Source organism: Pristiophorus japonicus, chromosome 3 (assembly GCF_044704955.1).
Source record: "Pristiophorus japonicus isolate sPriJap1 chromosome 3, sPriJap1.hap1, whole genome shotgun sequence".
Classification (NCBI taxonomy): Eukaryota; Metazoa; Chordata; class Chondrichthyes; family Pristiophoridae; genus Pristiophorus; species Pristiophorus japonicus.
In genome coordinates, this window is record NC_091979.1 from 111395192 (window position 1) to 111415148 (window position 19957).

Here is a 19957-nt window from a genome sequence, read left to right on the forward strand (position 1 = left end):
CGTCCACAGCCACCATTGAAAGCCTCCGGGCCATGTTCGCCACCCATGGCTTGCCCGACATCCTTGTCAGCGACAATGGACCATGTTTCACCAGCTCAGAATTCAACGAGTTTATGACCCGCAATGGCATCAAGCATGTCAGGTCTGCTCTACCGGTCAAGCGGAGCGGGCAGTCCAAACAATCAAGCAGAGCATGATACGCGTGACGGACGGCTCCCTGCAGAACCGCTTGTCTCGCATTCTGCTCAGTTACTGGACGCGACCCCACTCGCTCACCGGGGTTCCCCCGGCAGAATTGTTAATGAAGAGAGCCCTTAAAACCAGGCTCTCCCTCGTCCACCCGGATCTTAATGATCACGTGGAAACCCGGTGACAGCGGCAGAACATGTACCACGCTCGCGCGGCTGTTTCACGTGACATTGATGTTAACGACCCTGTGTTTGTCCTGAATTACGGTCATGGTCCCAAGTGGGTTGCTGGTGCCGTTTTGGCCAAGGAAGGGAATAGGGTGTTTATAATTAAACTGTTAAATGACCAAACGTGCAGAAAGCATTTAGATCAGACCAAATTGCGATTTACTGACAACCAGGAACGAATTGAAGAGGATCACCATCGACGATCCACCAACACACACCAAACCAGCAATCAGCCTCGCTGTCAATCACGAGGATGAACCCACCGTCCCTGACAGTCCGGCCAGACCAGCCGCGGTGCAGTGCAGCAATGGTCCGACCAACTCACACATGCCAGGGTTTGAACTTGGACAATCAACCAGGGAGTGAAGTGCTCCAGATCGCCTCAACTTGTAAATAACTTGTACCAAAGGCTTGGGGGGGGGGGAGTGATGTTATGTATGTAACTATGTAATACTTGCGACCAGAGGGCGCGGCTGTTGGAATTCTAATGATCACCTGCACATACGTGCAGGGCCAGTGTAAAAGATTTGCTGCCATGCTGTTTAGGCACTCTGGAGTTGTAATAAAGAAGACTAAGGTTACATTAAGTTTAGCTCACAGTACTCAGTCTCGTGGAGTTCTTGTATACCTAACAAAGGTGACTGTGGCACTTGCTTCCAAGCCTCCAGCTCCTTTCAGGCATCAGCAGGGGATATATGCTCCATCTCGCAGTACTCTACACATTGTTGCATTCGCCAGGTGACTAATGCACTATACGCATGCAGGATGGACGTCATAAATTTCCCAATGACCAAGGAGAACCAAAATGAGAGTGGTGCAGGTTTTGGACGATTTGCTGGTTTCCCCAAGGTTCAGGGTGCCCTTGACAGTGCGCACATCGCCCTCAAACATCTTTCCTCAATCCAGAGGTTTACCGAAAGGGATTCCACTTCATGAACGTACAGATCGTCTGCGACCATACTCAGCGCATTATTGCAGTCAATGCCCAAAATCCAGGGAGCATCCATGATGCTTTCATCTTGCGTGAGAGCAGCGTCAACCACAAGACCAGAGCTAGATGCTGGGGGACAAAGGTTATGGCCTCGCCACCTGGCTCATGACCCCTGTCCGAAACCCTCAGACAGAAGCTGAGCATCGCTATAATGACAGCCATATACCCACACGCAACATCGTCAAAGATAATTGGAGTGCTCAAGTAGTGCTTCCGATGCCTGGACCACTCGGGAGGCTGCCTGCAATACTCCCCTCAGCAGGTCTCTGCGTTCATTGTGGTGTGCTGCATGCTACAAAAGTTAGCCATCATGAGGGGACAGGATTTGCCAATGGGGATTGCAGGACCACCTCAGGAGGGAGTGGGGGAGGAGGAGGAGGAGGAAGATCAGGAAGAGGAGCCTGGCGAGGAACCCATGCCACCATCAACCCCACCACAACCACAGGGGACACATCGTGGAAATTTCACTGCTGCAAAAGCCTTACATCAGCAGCTCATAATTGAACGCTTTGCTTGAGAGTGAGCGGCACGTTTGACCATTGCCTGGCCGCTCTATCCCACCATGTTGATTATTCCCTCTCTTATTCTGAAAATGAGAGACTACACAGGAATGGTCAAGGTGAACAAAATAATTTATTAAACATTGTAAACTTTGATAAAAATAACATAAATTAGCTGCATCCAGCAGTGTGATAATTCAACAACAACATTATGAACAAGATAAATCAGAACATAATAATATAAAACATAGGATGCATCGAGCATCTGCAACATAAATGCAGCAACCCCTGCCACACTAGCTTTTACCACCAGCTTTCCCCCCCATTACCCTTATCCCCCTCCCTTGCCTGCTGCTCCTAACCCAAGTGGTACCAAGATGGCGTGCACAATGTTGTCAGAGCGCTGCTGTGTTGCGGGGAGAGACAATGGAGGCGCCGTCTGGGGACACACTGGACCAGCTCGTGGCATGGAAGTCCCGGCTTCTGACTGGCGAGCCTCTTCATCGACGTCGAAAGTCACAAGTGGTTGGAGTTTGGGTGTGCCAGTGGGGAACGCAGAGAGAATGGCGGAAGGACTGTGCCTGTGGTACACCATATTCCGCAAGGCTTCGCGCCACACTCTCCAGGACTTCAGTGTCACTGCTGGAGGTTACCAGCCTCGTGTGGGCACTGATGGTCTCACATGTTTCACGGCTCGCACCGACCATCTGCGACCCAACCTCCATAATGGTCACAGTGAGCGTCTCGATAGTCATGGGAATCCTATCCAAGACATCAAGGAGCTGACGGGTGAGGTGGATGCTTTCCCTGGACAGTCCCACCATCTCCAGCTCCACATCTGCCTGTCTGTCAGCAGACCGACTTGGCCGACTCACCCTCCGGAGAGATGGCATACGAGATTCGATCCCAGAACTGTGTTGCTGCACACCACTAGTCCCAGGAGCCTCGGAGTTCTCGAACCCCGAGAAAGTAACATCATCGTCTCAGACAAGGTGAGTGCCGGTGGTAAAAGAGGGGTGATTTGCATCTGCCCCAGAGTGGGCTGATCTGCAAACTCGTCTTCTTCCTCCTCCTCCACATGATGGCCTGACGTGGACTGTTGCTTTGAAGGATGCTTCGACTGTTCCAGGGGAGGGAGCAGGGTGACATGAGGAAGGTCACATAGCACAAACTCATTTGAAGGACCGCCGCCATTCCATTATATCTAGTCCACAGACACTGCATGACATTGCCCCAACCCAGCCCAGGGATTGTGCAGGACTTACCCTCAGTATCCAAGCGGGGGTCAGCACCCCCGGTGGCAGTTGCCCAACCTGAGATGCCGATGAGGCCTGCCACTCTCTCCTCGATGTCGGTAAGTGGCAGGGTCTAAGGCGGACCACCACCTGTCCGCACCTGCTTACGACGATTGTGTGACTTCTTTGCCTGCAAAGATGAAAATGGGAATGCTTACAAGAGGGTCCATCTACTCTTGTGGCACACACAGATAGCCACTAAAGCACTTTTACCATACTAGCTGAATGTAATACAGTCCTCTGTTTAATGGCTTTGGAAGTTGCACGTGGTTCATCAGGATGACATCGAAGTGCGGAGACATCTTATGAGATCTCAGAAAGCAATCATACTACTGTGTAAAAATCATTCATGGCAAATAGGGTGCCAACCTATGTGTCATGCATTATAGGAGGCAACCCACAGAGTGCTGAGAAACAGCAACACCCACAGTTGCTGACGGGGACCAAAAGCATGAGAACAAATAGTGTGTCAGATTTCTAATTGAAGTAATGAAGGATTGCGTGAATACAAATTGTACTCGCTCTAATAAGAACATAAGAACATAAGAAATAGGAGCAGCAGTAGGCCATAAGGCTCCTTGAGCCTGCTCAACCATTCAATAAGATCATGGCTGATCAATGACCCTCGAAAGATCGTTGAACTTTTTTCGGCACTCTTTGCCACTCCTGACCACTCTGTCTGAGGCAGAGACCTCCTCAGCGATTTCCCTCCATATGCGATTAACAATGGATGGCAGGGGTCTAGATCCCCCCCCCCCCCCCCTCCGATGTAACTCCTGCCATTTTCTCTCCACAGTTCCCAGCAGAGCCTTGTTAGCCTTCTGGTTAAATCCCCTGGCACGCTGTCTCGACTCCTCATCCTCCATGAACAAAATCCAATTTTAAAATGGCTGATTCAGCCCCGGGTGTACTGCGCATGCGTGCGGCCATGCTCTGCATTTGCGATTGGACAGCAGACCAGAAGCACGGGAAGAAAAAAAAATATTGGGGCGTGCGCCGAACAGCCGATTTTTTTTTAGCGCTGGAACATTCGGCTCCGGCACACAAATTGTGTGGTGCAACGCCCAGAGTTAGCACCAATGCTCCTCGTGAACTTTCATTTGGCGAAAGTTGCGCACTCTGGTGCTAACACTAACCCGCCGCTAAATTTTTTATTTCGCCGCAATTTGCGCCCGGAAACGGGCGAAAACCCAAAAACCCAAAAATCCAGCCCATGGAAGTTAAACATCTTCAAAAATATGGAAAATGGAAAAACAATCAAAACAGAGGTTTTAAATTTTCTCCTATCTCATTCATTTCAACTGCAGAGAAGTTGTGCAAAATCTGAAATATAGCACTCTGTTTTTGTGATGTTATGCCTCCCTACATAGGACCAGGAGTAAGCCATTCAGCCCCACGAGCCGGTTCCGCCATTCATTGAGATCATGGCTGATTTATATCTTAACTCCATCCACCTGCCTTGTCTCCATATTCATAATTTTTGTTCAATAAAGGTAAACACTCCATAACAAATGTTTTAGCCATTATAAATATGGTGGCTTTTTTATAACAGTTGATTACTCCATATTTTATGTGGAATATTTTCATTTATTTGTTAAAAGTTTTTCTTTCAATGGCAAAACTGTAAGAGATCTGCTATAATGGAATAATTTTGTGACCATTTTGTGGTTATCTGAATACTCTAGGGAGAAGGAGGATCATAAAAAACTGATGATAAATTTAGTAAGTGAACAGATGAAAGGGGAAGCACATGATGAAATGCACCGCATTAACAAGGCTGCAGAAGAGATAGAGGCTAAAAGAGAGATGGAAATTAAGAAAAAGGAAGAAAAAACAATGGCAGATTTGAAGGCAATTGAAGAACACAGAATTATAACGGTAACCTATTTCTATGTTTTGCTGTTACAGGTGGTGTAATGCTATTTTTGTTGACATGTTTTTTTATTTTTCCCACTTGTAACATGTCAGCTGTCTCATCTTGATGCTTTGACTATGAACATGGGGGGCAAAATTGAACATGGGTGGGGGCCCAAAATGGGCAGTAGCAGATGGCAGTCATTTATACACACCCAATTTACCTTTAAATAAAATTAGGGGTGGAATATAATGGGCAGCCAATCCGCTTCCACCTGTTATACACCCCTGCTGAAGTTGAATTTCACCCCAAAAGTCTTTTTTTTAAAAACTCAGATGAATCTTTGTGGCAGCCATATGGAACAGATAACAATATTTGATATCAGTCTTCACGGTAGAAGACACTAAAAACATCTCAATAGTGGATAATCAAGGGGCTATCGGGAGAAAGGAACTTAATACAATCACTATCACAAAAGAAGTAGTACTCGGTAAAATAATGGGACTAAAGGCAGACAAGTCCCCTGAACCTGATGGCTTACATTCCAGGGTCTTAAAAGAAGTGGCTGCAGAGATAGTGGATGCACTGTTGGTAATCTACCAAAATTCCCTAGATTCTGGGACTGTCCCAGTGGATTGCAAAACCGCAAATGTAACGCCCCTATTTAAAAAAGGAAGCAGACAAAAAGCAAGAAACTATAGACCAGTTAGCCTAACATCTGTCGTTGGGGAAAATGCTGGAGTCCATTATTAAGAAAGCAATAGTGGGACATTGAATTATGCTTTTCCAAATCAAGCAGAGTCAGCATGGTTTTATGAAAGGGAAATTGATATAAATGTAAACTTGTATATACCTTGTACAGCCACCAGGGGGCTCATCCCCTGGAGTCTCAAGGGATCCCATCATTCCTTGGGAGCACAGGAACTTAAGGAGGCCTCACAGGCTGGAGAGGCACTCTGGAGACCTGCAATAAAAGACTACGGTCACACTTTACTTTGAGCTCACAGTATCCAGTCAGACTCTTTATTCATACATAACAACTGGCGACAAGATACAGATGATGAACCCAATGATGCAGAGAACAGTGGGCATCCTGGAGAAATGTTTGGAGGGAGATGATTGGGAAACCTTCGTGGAGCGACTCGACCAATACTTCGTGGCCAATGAGCTGGAAGGAGAAGCGAACACTGCCAAACGAAGGGCGATCCTTCTCACCGTCTGCGGGGTACCAACATACGGCTTCATGAAAAACCTGCTTGCTCCAGCGAAACCCACAGAGAAATCGTACGATGATTTGTGCACACTGGTCCGGGAGCATCTGAACCCGAAGGAAAGTGAGGTACCAGTTCTACACCTACAAAAGGTCTGAAGGGCAGGAAGTGGCAAGTTATGTCGCCGAGCTAAGACGCCTTGCAGAACATTGCGAATTTGAGGGACATTTGGAACACATGCTCAGAGACTTTTTTGTACTTGGCATTGGCCATGAAATGATACTTCGCAAACTGTTGACTGTAGAGACCCCAACCTTGAGTAAGGCCATAGCGATACCCCAGGCGTTCATTGCCACCAGTGACAATATTAAGAAAATCTCTCAGCACACAGTGCTGCTCCAAGTACTGTGAACAAAGTGATGTTGTTTTCAAATCGAAAGGAACAAGGCAGTCCCCACATGCCTGCAGCTGCACATCTGCAGATGTCTCAGAGTCCACCATCAAGGGTGATGAATGCAAGGCCATTAACATCTTGTTGGCGCTGCGGTGGTGATCATCGTTTCCATTCATGCCGCTTCAAAGGGTACGTTTGCAAGGGCTGTGGAACAATGGGACACCTCCAACGTATGTGTAGGCGAGCTGCAAATCCTGTTAATCCTGCAAACCACCATGTTGCAGAGGAGGACAGATCCACGACGAACCAGAGCTTTAGACTGAGGAGGCACAGGTATATGGGGTGCACACATTCACCACAAAGTGTCCCCCGATAATGCTGAAGGTTGAACTAAATGGACTCCCAATATCAATCGAGCTGGACACTGGCACGAGCCAGTCCATTATGAATAAAAAGACTTTTGAAAAATTGTGATGCAGCAAGGCCTCAAGGCCAGTCTTGACTCCAATTCACACAAAACTGAGAACTTACACGAAGGAACTCATTCCCGTAATCGGCAGTGCTACTGTAAAGGTCTCCTATGATGGAGCAGTGCACAAGCTACCACTCTGGGTGGTACCGGGCAATGGTCCCATGCTACTCGGCAGGAGCTGGCTGGAAAGATTCGCTTGAACTGGGACGACGTCCGAGCGCTCTCGTCCGCTGACGACACTTCGTGTGCCCAGGTCTTAAACAAGTTCCCTTCGCTGTTTGAACCAGGCATCAGGAAGTTCCAAGGAGCAAAAGTGCAGATCCACCTAATCCCGGGGGCGACCCATCCATCACAAGGCGAGAGCACTACCGTACATGATGAGAGAAAGGGTAGAGATCAAGCTAGACCGGCTGCAAAGAGAGGGCATAATTTCGCCGATCGAATTCAACGAGTGGGCCAGTCCAATCATTCCTGTCCTCAAGGGAGATGGCACCATCAGAATCTGTGGTGATTACAAAGTAACTATCAATTGTTTCTCCCCACAGGACCAATACCCACTACCAAAGCCTACGCTGGCGGGAGGAAAGACGTTCAAGAAGCTGGACTTGACCTCGGCCTTCATGACGCAGGAGCTGGAGGAATCATCGAAGGCCCTCGCCTGCATCAACACCCACAAAGGTCTCTTCATTTATAACAGATGCCCGTTTGGAATTCGATCAGCGGCAGCGATATTCTAGAGAAACATGGAAAGCTTACTTAAGTCGGTCCCGCGCACGGTGGTCTTCCAGGACGACATCTTGGTTACAGATCTGGACACAGGCGAGCATCTGCAGAACCTGGAGGAGGTTCTTAGTCGACTCAACCGCGTGGGGCTCAGGTTAAAACGCTCGAAGTGCGTTTTCCTGGCGCCTGAAGTAGAGTTCCTGAGGAGAAGAATCGCGGCAGACGGCATCAGGCCCACCAATTCGAAGACGGAGGCAATCGAGAACGCACCGAGGCCACAAAACGTGACAGAGCTGTGGTCGTTTCTAGGACTCCTGAACTATTTTGGTAACTTCTTACCGGGTCTCAGCACACTGTTAGAATCACTGCATGCCTTACTGCGTAAAGGAGATGAATGGGTATGGGGCAAAAGCCAAGAAAATGCCTTTGTAAAAGCTAAAAAATTGTTTTGCTCAGACAAGTTGCTTGTGTTGTATGATCCATGTAAGTGTTTGGTACTAGCATGTGATGCGTTGTCGTATGGCGTCGGGTGTGTATTGCAACAAGCTAATGATTTTGGGAAATTGCAACCGGTTGCTTATGCATCCAGGAGTCTGCCTAAGGCTGAGAGAGCCTACAGCATGATTGAAAAAGAAGCGTTAGCGTGTGTCTATGGGGTAAAGAAAATGCATCAATATCTGTTTGGGCTAAAATTTGAATTGGAAACTGACCATAAGCCACTGATATCCCTATTTTCTGAGAGTAAGGGGATGAATACTAATGCATCAGCCCGCATCCAGAGAAGGTCACTCACATTGTCCGCATACAACTACGCCATCCGCCGTGTCTATGCAGGCAGACTGCCTTCTGTGGGGAAATCGGGTCGTGGTACCCACCCAGGCATCGTAATGATGAAAGCGATAACCAGATCCCACGTGTGGTGGCCCGGTATCGATGCGGACTTAGAGTCCTGCATGCACAGATGTAACACATGCTCGCACCCAGGGAGGCGCCACTAAGTTTGTGGTCTTGGCCCTCCAAACCGTGGTCTAGGATCCATGTCGATTATGCAGGCCCGTTCTTGGGTAAAATGTTCCTTGTGGTTGTAGATGCGTACTCCAAATGGATTGTGTAATGTCCTTACACACTATTATAATTCACATGAGGCACATTCTGCAGACAAGGTCACTCTGTGACCTGAACCTTTATTCACAGGACCGAGAAGTGATGACTCTGCGTGGGACCTCCCTTTATATACCTGGATGACCAGGTGAGGAGTGTCTCCCGCAAGTTCACCTCCTGTGGTCAAGGTGTACATTTCTTAGGTGTATACAGTATGCAGTGTTGTTATGAAGGTTACAGTTACATGAAGGTTACATACATGACATCACTTCCCCCCCCCCCCCAGCATCTTATGAGGTCAAAGATTAAGTCTTTCAGGCGGTCGACGCTCTCTCGTGGAGCGCCGCAGTTGGGGCTCTAGTTGTTGAGCCTTGGCATGTGTCTCTGTCACCTGTGGTGATTCCGGCTTGTCCAGGCTGGCCGCAGGGACTGTGCATGCTGCTGAATATTCTTGTTGCTTGTTCACTTGCGGTGGTGTGGGCAACATCTCATGATCTTCCTCAGGTTCCTCAGTGTCCATGCTGAACCTTTTTTTTACTTGGTCCAGATGCTTGCGGCATATCTGTCCATTGTTAAGTCTGACCACTGTGACCCTATTCCCCTCTTTGCCAATTACAGTACCCTCAAGCCATTTGGGCCCCAAAGCGTGATTAAGAACAAATACAGGGTCATCGATTTCTGTACATCTCCCCTTTGAGTTACGGTCATGGCACTCATTTTGGGACTGGCGCTTGCCCTCAACAATGTCTGACAGGATTGGATGAATGAGGGACAGCCGAGTTTTAAGTGTACGTTTCATGCGTAGTTCCGCGGGCGGGACTCCCATGAGCGAGTGCGGTCGGGACCTATAGGCCAGCAGGAGGCGGGATAGGCGGCATTGAAGGGAGGGTCCTTGAATCTGGAGCATGCCTTGTTTTATGATTTGGACCGCACGTTCCGCCTGGCCATTGGAAGCCGGCTTGAACGGTGCCGTCCTGACATGTTTGATGCCATTACCCGACATGAACTCCCGGAATTCATAGCTAGTGAAACACGGGCCGTTGTCGCTAACCAGGATGTCCGGCAAGCCGTGGGTCGCAAAGACCGCACGCAGACTCTCCACAGTGGTGGATGTCGGGCACGAATTCAATATGATGCACTTGATCCATTTCGACTACGCATCAACAACAAGGAGGAACATTTTTCCCATGAACGGGCCCGTGTAGTCTACGTGAATACGTGACCATGGCCTGGTGGGCCAGGGCCACAGGCTGAGTGGGGTGTCCCTGGGGGCATTGCCCAGCTGGGCACACGCCGTGCACCTGCGAACACAGTGTTCCAGGTCTGAGTCAATTCCCAGCCACCATACATGTGACCAGGCAATGGCCTTCATTAGCACAATGCCTGGGTGCTCGCTGTGGAGTTCCCTGATGAATGCTTCCCTTCCCTTCTGGGGCATGACTACCCGGCTGCCCCATAGTAGGCAGTCGGCTTGGATGGAGAGCTCATCCATCCGTCTGTGAAACGGTCTGACCTCCTTGGGGCATGCTCCGTGTGCGGGCGTCCAATCCCCAGTCAGGACACATTTCTTAATCAAGGATAGGAGGGGATCTCTGTTGGTCTGATTTTGATCTGGCAGGCTGTGATGGGGGAACCTGCGCTGTCAAAGGCTTCAATGGCCATGACCATCTCAGCGCTTTGCTCCGCTGCCCCATCAGTGGTGGCCAGTGGAAGCCTGCTGAGCGCGTCAGCGCAATATCCGGTGCCTGGCCGGTGCCGTATGGTGTAGTCATACGCAGCCAGCGTGAGAGCCCATCGTTGTATGCGAGCTGAAGCATTGGCATTTGTCATATATCTCACACTACTGTACATAACTATATCTTACCATGCTATACATGACTGTAACCAGAGATGACCTGTAACCCTGTAACCACAAGCTTACCTTACCAACAGGGGTGCACTTGCAGGAGACACTGGATACCTGTCCCAGACAGGTATATAAAGACAGGTCTCAGGCAAGTGAGGCATTCGAGAGCTGTGTAATAAAGGTGCAGGTACTGAGTGACCTTGACTTCAGCATGTGCCTCGTGTGAGTCTATACTGCAGGGACAGGACTTTACAGTCACGACGAGTTACGGGATTACAGAATCCACAGAATGGCGACCAACGGCTCAGATGAAAAATACAATGCTGGAGATAATTGGGAGGACTTTATAGAAAGGCTGCAGCAAAGCTTCGTAACCAAAGACTGGTTAGGCGACGATAAGGTAGACAAGAGAAGAGATCATCTCTTGACCAGCTGTGGCTCGAAAACATACGCCTTAATGAAGGACCTGCTGGCACCTGAGAAACCAGCAAGCAAGTCGTTTGAAGAGTTGAGCACACTGGTAAGAGACCACCTGAAGCCAGCGAGCAGCCTACACATGGCCAGACACAGGTTCTACAACTACAGACGCTGTGTGGGCCAGAGCATACCCGACTTCGTGGCGGGACTTCGGAGGTTGGCTAGCTTATGTGAATTCTCCGATGAACTAAGGAGAGAAGTACTGAGAGACTTTTTTATTGAAGGAATAGGCCACGCAGGCATATTCCGAAAGCTCATAGAGACCAAGAACTTGACCCGAGAGGCAGCAACTCTGGTTGCACAGACATTCTGGGTAGGAGAAGAAGAAACGAGATTGATCTACACTGCGGGTACATAAGAACATAAGAACATAAGAATTAGGAACAGGAGTAGGCCATCTAGCCCCTCGAGCCTGCTCCGCCATTCAACAAGGTCATGGCTGATCTGACTGTGGACTCAGCTCCACTTACCCGCCCGCTCCCCATAACTCTTAATTCCATGGTTAAAAATCTATCTATCTGTGATTTGAATACATTCAATGAGCTAGCCTCAACTGCTTCCTTGGGCAGAGAATTCCACAGATTCACAACCCTCTGGGAAAAGAAATTCCTTCTCAACTCAGTTTTAAATTGGCTCCCCCGTATTTTGAGTCTGTGACCCCTAGTTCTAGTCTCCCCGACCAGTGGAAACAACCTCTCTGCCTCTATCTTGTCTATCCCTTTCATTATTTTAAATGTTTCTATAAGATCACCCCTCATCCTTCTGAACTCCAACGAGTAAAGACCCAGTCTACTCAATCTATCATCATAAGGTAACCCCCTCATCTCCGGAATCAGCCTAGTGAATCATCTCTGTACCCCCTCCAAAGCTAGTATATCCTTCCTTAAGTAAGGTGACCAAAACTGCACGCAGTACTCCAGGTGAGGCCTCACCAATACCCTGTACAGTTGCAGCAGGACCTCCCTGCTTTTGCACTCCATCCCTCTCGCAACGAAGGCCAACATTCCATTCGCCTTCCTGATTACCTGCTGCACCTGCAAACTAACTTTTTGGGATTCATGCACAAGGACCCCCAGGTCCTTCTGCACCGCAGCATGTTGTAATTTCTCCCCATTCAAATAATATTACCTTTTACTGTTTTTTTTTCCCCAAGGTGGATGACCTCACACTTTCCGACATTGTATTCCATCTGCCAAACCTTAGTCCATTCCCTTAACCTATCGAAATCTCTTTGCAGCCTCTCTGTGTCCTCTACACAACCCGCTTTCCCACTAACGGCACAAATCATTACAAATGGGTATGATTTGGTGGCCATTACAGAAACGTGGTTGCAGGGTGGCCAAGACTGGGAATTAAACATACAGGGGTATCTGACGATTCGGAAAGATAGACAAGAAGGGAAAGGAGATGGGATAGCTCTGTTAATAAAGGATAATATCAGGGCAGTCGTGAGAGACGATATTGGCTCTAATGAACAAAATGTTGAATCATTGTGGGTGGAGATTAGAGATAGTAAGGGGGAAAAGTCACTGGTGGGCGTAGTTTATAGGCCCCCAAATAATAACTTCACGGTGGGGTGGGCAATAATCAAGAGAATAATGGAGGCATGTGAAAAAGGAAAGGCAGTAATCGTGGGGAATTTTAACCTACATATCGATTGGTCAAATCAAATCGCACGGGGTAGCCTGGAGGAGGAATTCATAGAATGCATACGGGATTGTTTCTTAGAACAGTATGTTACAGAACCTACAAGGGAGCAAGCTATCTTAGATCTGGTCCTCTGTAATGAGACAGGAATAATAAACTATCTCCTAGTAAAAGATCCTCTCGGAATGAGTGATCACAGTATGGTTGAATTTGTAATACAGATTGAGAGCGAGGAAGTAGTGTCTCAAACGAGCATACTATGCTTAAACAAAGGGGACTACAGTGGGATGAGGGCAGAGTTGGCTAAAATAGACTGGAAACACAGACTAAACGGTGGCACAATTGAGGAACAGTGGAGGACTTTTAAGGAGCTCTTTCATAGTGCTCAACAAAAATATATTCCAATGAAAAAGAAGGGCGGTAAGAGAAGGGATAACCAGCCGTGGATAACCAGGGAAATAAAGGAGAGTATCAAATTAAAAACCAATGCGTATAAGGTGGCCAAGGTTAGTGGGAAAATAGAAGATTGGGAAAATTTTAAACGACAGCAAAGAATGACTAAGAAAGCAATAAAGAAAGGAAAGATAGATTACGAAGGTAAACTTGCGCAAAACATAAAAACGGACAGTAAAAGCTTTTACAGATATATAAAACGGAAAAGAGTGACTAAAGTAAATGTTGGTCCCTTAGAAGATGAGAAGGGGGATTTAATAATGGGAAATGTGGAAATGGCTGAGACCTTAAACAATTATTTTGCTTCGGTCTTCACAGTGGAAGACACAGAAACCATGCCAGAAATTGCTGGTCACAGGAATGTGGGAAGGGAGGACCTTGAGACAATCACTATCACTAGGGGGTAGTGTTGGACAGGCTAATGGGACTCAAGGTAGACAAGTTCCCTGGTCCTGATGAAATGCATCCCAGGGTATTAAAAGAGATGGCGGAAGTTATAGCAGATGCATTCGTTATAATCTACCAAAATTCTCTGGACTCTGGGGAGGTACCAGCGGATTGGAAAGCAGCTAATATAATGCCTCTGTTTAAAAAAAGGGGGCAGACAAAAGGCAGGTAACTATAGGCCGGTTAGTTTAACATCTGTAGTGGGGAAAATGCTTGAAACTATCATTAAAGAAGAAATAGCGGGACATCTCGATAGGAATAGTGCAATCAAGCAGACGCAGCATGGATTCATGAAGGGGAAATCATGTTTAACTAATTTACTGGAATTCTTTGAGGATATAAGGAGCATGGTGGATAGAGGTGTACCGATGGATGTGGTGTATTTAGATTTTCAAAAGGCATTCGATAAGGTGCCACACAAAAGGTTACTGCAGAAGATAGAGGTACACGAGGTCAGTGGAAATGTATTAGCATGGATAGAGAATTGGCTGGCTAACAGAAAGCAGTGAGTCGGGATAAATGGGTCCTTTTCGGGTTGGAAATCGGTGGTTAGTAGTGTGCCACAGGGATCGGTGCTGGGACCACAACTGTTTACAATATACATAGATGACCTGGAAGAGGGGACAGAGTGTAGTGTAACAAAATTTGCAGATGACACAAAGATTAGTGGGAAAGCAGGTTGTGTAGAGGACACAGAGAGGCTGCAAAGAGATTTAGATAGGTTAAGCGAATGGGCTAAGGTTTGGCAGATGGAATACAATGTCGGAAAGTGTGAGGTCATCCACCTTGAGAAAAAAAACATAAAAAGGGAATACTATTTGAATAGGGAGAAATTACAACATGCTGCGGTGCAGAGGGACCTGGGGGTCCTTGTGCATGAATCCCAAAAAGTTAGTTTGCAGGTGCAGCAGGTAATCAGGAAGGCGAATGGAATGTTGGCCTTCATTGCGAGAGGGATGGAGTACAAAAGCAGGGAGGTCCTTCTGCAACTGTATCGGGTATTGGTGAGGCTGCACCTGAAGTACTGCGTGCAGTTTTGGTCACCTTACTTAAGGAAGGATATACTAGCTTTGGAGGGGGTACAGAGACGATTCACTCGGCTGATTCCGGAGATGAGAGGGTTACCTTATGATGATAGATTGAGTAGACTGGGTCTTTACTCTTTGGAGTTCAGAAGGATATGGGGTGATCTTATAGAAACATTTAAATAATGAAAGGGATAGACAAGATAGAGGCAGAGAGATTGTTTCCACTGGTCGGGGAGACTAGAACTAGGGGGCACAGCCTCAAAATACGGGGGAGACAATTTAAAACCGAGTTGAGAAAGAATTTCTTCTCCCAGAGGGTTGTGAATCTGTGGAATTCTCTGCCCAAGGAAGCAGTTGAGGCTAGCTCATTGAATGTACTCAAGTCACAGATAGATAGATTTTTAACCAATAAGGGAATTAAGGGTTATGGGGAGCAGGCGAGTAAGTGGAGTTGAGTCCACGGCCAGATCAGCCATGATCTTGTTGAATGGCGGAGCAGGCTCGAGGGGTTAGATGGCCTACTCCTGTTCCTAATTCTTATGTTCTTATAATCTTTGTGTCATCTGCAAATTTTGTTACACTAACGAAACATCGGAACAAGGGGTTCACAGCGTGAAACAAGCCGCTACCCCCCACACACAGACAAAGGCAGGAGAGCAGGCCCTCAACAGCAGGCAGTGGCGCCAGAAGCCATCAAGGGCCACATGAACGGCCATTCACACCTCATCAACCCACAATGCGAGCAATCAACTACAAACTGAGAGTAGCTCAAGAGAGATCAGCCAGATGCAGCTCATCCTTTGGAAACAATGGAAGCGGTCTGTGCTGGAGATGTGGGGGATGGCACTCATCAAGGGGGTGTCGATTTCAGCATGCCGTTTTCAGAAACTGCGACTATACAGGGCATCTGGCCCGTATGTGCAGATAAACGGCAGCTCGGCTGGTATACGAATCGGAAGGGTCGGAAAGCGGACCAGAAGACGGTGGAGACAGTACAGCGGGTCAACACGATCAATGACCACTGCTCTTACAACAAGACGCCTCCAATAATGATGAGGGTCCTACTCAACGGGATACCCGTCAACATGGAGCTGGATACGGGAGCTCATGAGCGCTCAACAATTTGAACAGCTGTGGCCGCACAAAAGAGACAGACCAAAACTCATAAGGGTCGACACCAAACTAAGGACCTATACCAAAGAAATCGTCCCAGTCCTTGGCAGCGCCATGCTCTCAGTCACACACAAAGGGACAGTGAACCGACTTCCCCTGTGGATTGTCCCCGGAGATCTCCCAGCACTGCTGGGGAGAAGCTAGCTGGCAAAACTAAACTGGAAATGGGATGATGTTCACGCCATGTCGTCAGAGGAACGGACCTCCTGCTCAATAGTTCTAAGTCGATTTGAACATCACTTTCAACCAGGTGTGGGCACCTTCAAAGGGGCTAAAGTCAAAATCTACATCACACAGGATGCTAGACCGGTCCATCACAAGGCTAGAGCGGTGCCCTATGTGATGAGGGAAAAGATTGAACATGAACTGAACAGGCTTCTGCGGGAAGGCATTATCTCACCCATGGAATTTAGCGACTGGGCAAGTCCCATCGACCCAGTCATGAAGCCTTATGGATCCATACGAATCTGTGGGGATTACAAGTCTGCCATGAAATCTCCCTCCAGGACCAATACCCGCTGCCCAGAGCAGAGGACCTATTTGCCACATTGGCTGGAGGAAAACTTTTCTCAAAACTAGATCTCACATCTGTGTATATGACGTAAGAACTGACCGAAGAGTCTAAGCTACTCACCACCATCAACACACATCGAGGCCTTTTCATGTACAATCGATGCCTATTCGGCATCAGGTCGGTAGCTGCCATATTCCAGCGCAACATGGAGAGTCTGTTCAAGTCCATTCCGGGGACGGTTGTATTTCAAGACGACATACTTATCACAGGCAGGGACACCAACTCCCATCTCCGCAATTTGGAGGAAGTACTAAAGCGGTTGGATCGGGTAGGCCTACGAGTCAAGAAATCCAAGTGCCTGTTTTTCGCGCCCGAGGTTGAATTTTTGGGCAAAGGATTGCCGCTGATGGAATCCGCCCAACAGAGTCCAAAACCGAAGCAATTCGCCTGGCACCCAGGCCCCGGAATGTCTCGGAACTGCGCGCCTTTCTCGGGCTACTCAATTACTTTGGGAACTTTATGCAGAACTTAAGCACGCTGCTGGAGCCTCTCCACGTGCTACTCAGAAAGGGGTGCGATTGGTTTTGGGGGGACGCCTAGGAACGTGCCTTCAATAAAGCACGCAACTTTCTATGTTCCAACAGTGTTTGGCTTTCTTTGATCCAGGTAAAAAGCTAGTTCTTACATGTGATGCGTCAGCATACAGGGTCGGGTGCGTTTTACAACATGTCAATGGTGCGGGTAAAGTACAACCCATAGCTTATTCCTCCAGGTCACTTTCGCGGGCGGAGCGCGGGTACGGAATGGTGGAGAAGGAGGCGCTCGCGTGCGTGTACGGTGTCAAAAAGATGCACCAATACCTTTTCGGGGCCAAGTTCGCGTTAGAAACCGACCACAAGCCCCTCACGTCCCTATTATCCGAGAGCAAGGCATTAAACGCCAATGCCTCGGCACGCATTCAACGGTGGGCACTCATGTTGGCGTCTTATGACTACACCATAAGGCACAGACCGGGCACAGACACTGTACCGACGCACTTAGCAGGCTACCCCTGGCGACCATGGAAAGGTCTGACAAACAGAACTGTGAGATCGTCATGGCAATCAATGCCTTTGAGTTCACAGGTTCACCCATGACGGCTCGCCAAGTCAGAGCTTGAACGACCAGCGACCTCACGTTATCCTTAGTAAAAAGATGTGTCTTAACTGGTGACTGGGCAGAGGCTCGCGATGCCTGCCCCAAGGAGATCAAACCTTTCCATAGGCGCATGCATGAGCTGTCACTGCAAGCAGACTGCCTGATGTGGGGCAGCCGATTAGTTATGCCTCTGCGAGGCAGAGAGGCATTTGTCCGGAAGCTCCACCGCGAGCACCCGGGAATCGTTCTCCACCCGGGAATCGTTCTCATGAAGGCCATATCCAGATCCCACGTCTGGTGGCCTGGCATTGATGCGGAGTTGGAGCTCTGCACCCGACGGTGCACCATTTATGCCCAACTCAGTAATGTCCTCAGGGAGGCCCCCCTGAGCCCCTGGCCCTGGCCCACCAAACCGTGGTCGCGGGTGCACGTAGACTATGCGGGTCCATTCATGGGCAAAATGTTCCTCGTAGTTGTAGATGCATTTTCAAAGTGGATCGAATGCACCATTTTAAACTCGAGCACCACCTCCACCACTGTGGAGAGCCTTGGAACTATGTTTGCAACGCACGGCATTCCTGACATATTGGTCAGTGATAATGGTCCGTGCTTCACCAGCGCAGAATTCCAAGATTTTATAAGTGACCACGGCATAAATCACGTTAAGACGGCACCATTCAAGCCGGCCTCCAACGGCCAGGCGGAGCGAGCAGTGCAAATCATTAAACAAGGCATGCTCAAAATCCAAGGTCCCACACTGCAGGGCCGCCTGTCGCGACTGCTGCTGGCATACAGATCTCGTCCGCACTCATTGACTGAGATTCCCCCCGCGCAACTGTTGATGAAAAGGACTTTAAAAACAAGGCTCTCGTTAATCCTCCCAGACATGCACGAAATCGTTGAGGCAAAGCGCTGTAAGCTGACTGAGTACCATGACAGAAATTCGAGGGGGAGATGGAATGAGATAGGGGACAAACTGTTTCTACAAAACTATGGCAGGGGTCCCAAATGGCTTGCAGGGACAGTAACAGGCAAGGAAGGAAACAGGCTACTGGTGGTACAAATGGACAATGGCCAAACCTGCCGGAGGCATGCAGACCAAGTCAAAAGTAGATTTACCAACAACACTGCTGAACCAGAGGCAGACTACAATGTGGAACTCAAACCACATCTGGTGGACAGACAGAGGGAACAACCTGAGGAAAGGGCAATCCCAACAGACAGCCCAGGCGAGACACCAACAATCATACTGAACGAAACAGACAGCCCAGGCGAGATACCAGCATTCACACCGAAAGAAAAACAGGCACCAAGGCAAACAACTGAACCACAACTAAGACGCTCCACGCGAGAGCGTAGACCACCTGAGAGACTGAACCTGTAAGGACAATAAGACCTTGGGGGAGGGTGATGTCATGTATCTCACACTACTGTACATAACTGTATCTTACCATGCTATGCATGACTGTAATCAGAGATGACCTGTAACCACAAGCTTACCTTACCACCAGGGGTGCACTTGCAGGAGACACTGGATACCTGTCCCAGACAGGTATATAAAGACAGGTCTCAGGCAAGTGTGGACATTCGAGAGATGTGTAATAAAGGTGCAGGTCCTGAGTGACCTTGACTTCAGCATGTGCCTCGTGTGAGTCTGTACTGCAGGGACAGGACTTTACAGCATTGACAGCTTTGCTGTCTGACAACAGGGATGTTAACGGCTTGTGGTTCGTTTCTAACTCGAACCTTCTGCCAAAAAGGTACTGGTGCATCTTTTTCACCCCATAGACACTGCGAGTGTTTCCTTTTCAACCATCCCATATCCCCGTTCTGCTTGGGAGAGCGACCTGGAGGCATAAGCCACAGGTTGGAGTTATCCCTCATCATTACTCTGCTGCAACATGCACCCAACCCCATAGGATGATGCATCACATGTCAAAACCAATTTCTTACAGGGGTTGTACAGAGTCAACTGCTTATTAGAACAAAGCAGGTTCCGCGCCCAATTGAAAGCCCGTTCCTGACAGTCCCCCCAAAACCAATCGCAACCCTTACGCAGGAGCACGTGTAGCGGCTCCAACAATGTGCTTAAGTTCGGCAGAAAGTTCCTGAAATAGTTCAAGAGTCCCAGAAATGAACGCAACTCCGATGTGTTGCCGGACCTGGGTGCACGACGAATCGCCTCCGTTTTGGATTCGGTCGGCCGGATCCCGTCTGCGGTAACCCTCTTGCCCAAAAACTCGACCTCTGGGGCCAAAAACACACACTTGGACTTCT

General features: G+C 48.5%; 1 protein-coding gene across 1 annotated transcript in view; it reads left to right on the top strand.

Annotated features, from left to right (window-relative positions):
• cfap210 (cilia and flagella associated protein 210) overlaps positions 1–19957 on the top strand; it is a 123906-nt gene that overhangs the window by 93656 nt on the left and 10293 nt on the right. The window contains exon 9 of the mRNA XM_070875698.1: positions 4888–5080. Within this exon, the coding sequence (XP_070731799.1) occupies positions 4888–5080 (193 nt within the window). The remainder of the gene's footprint in view (positions 1–4887; positions 5081–19957) is intronic.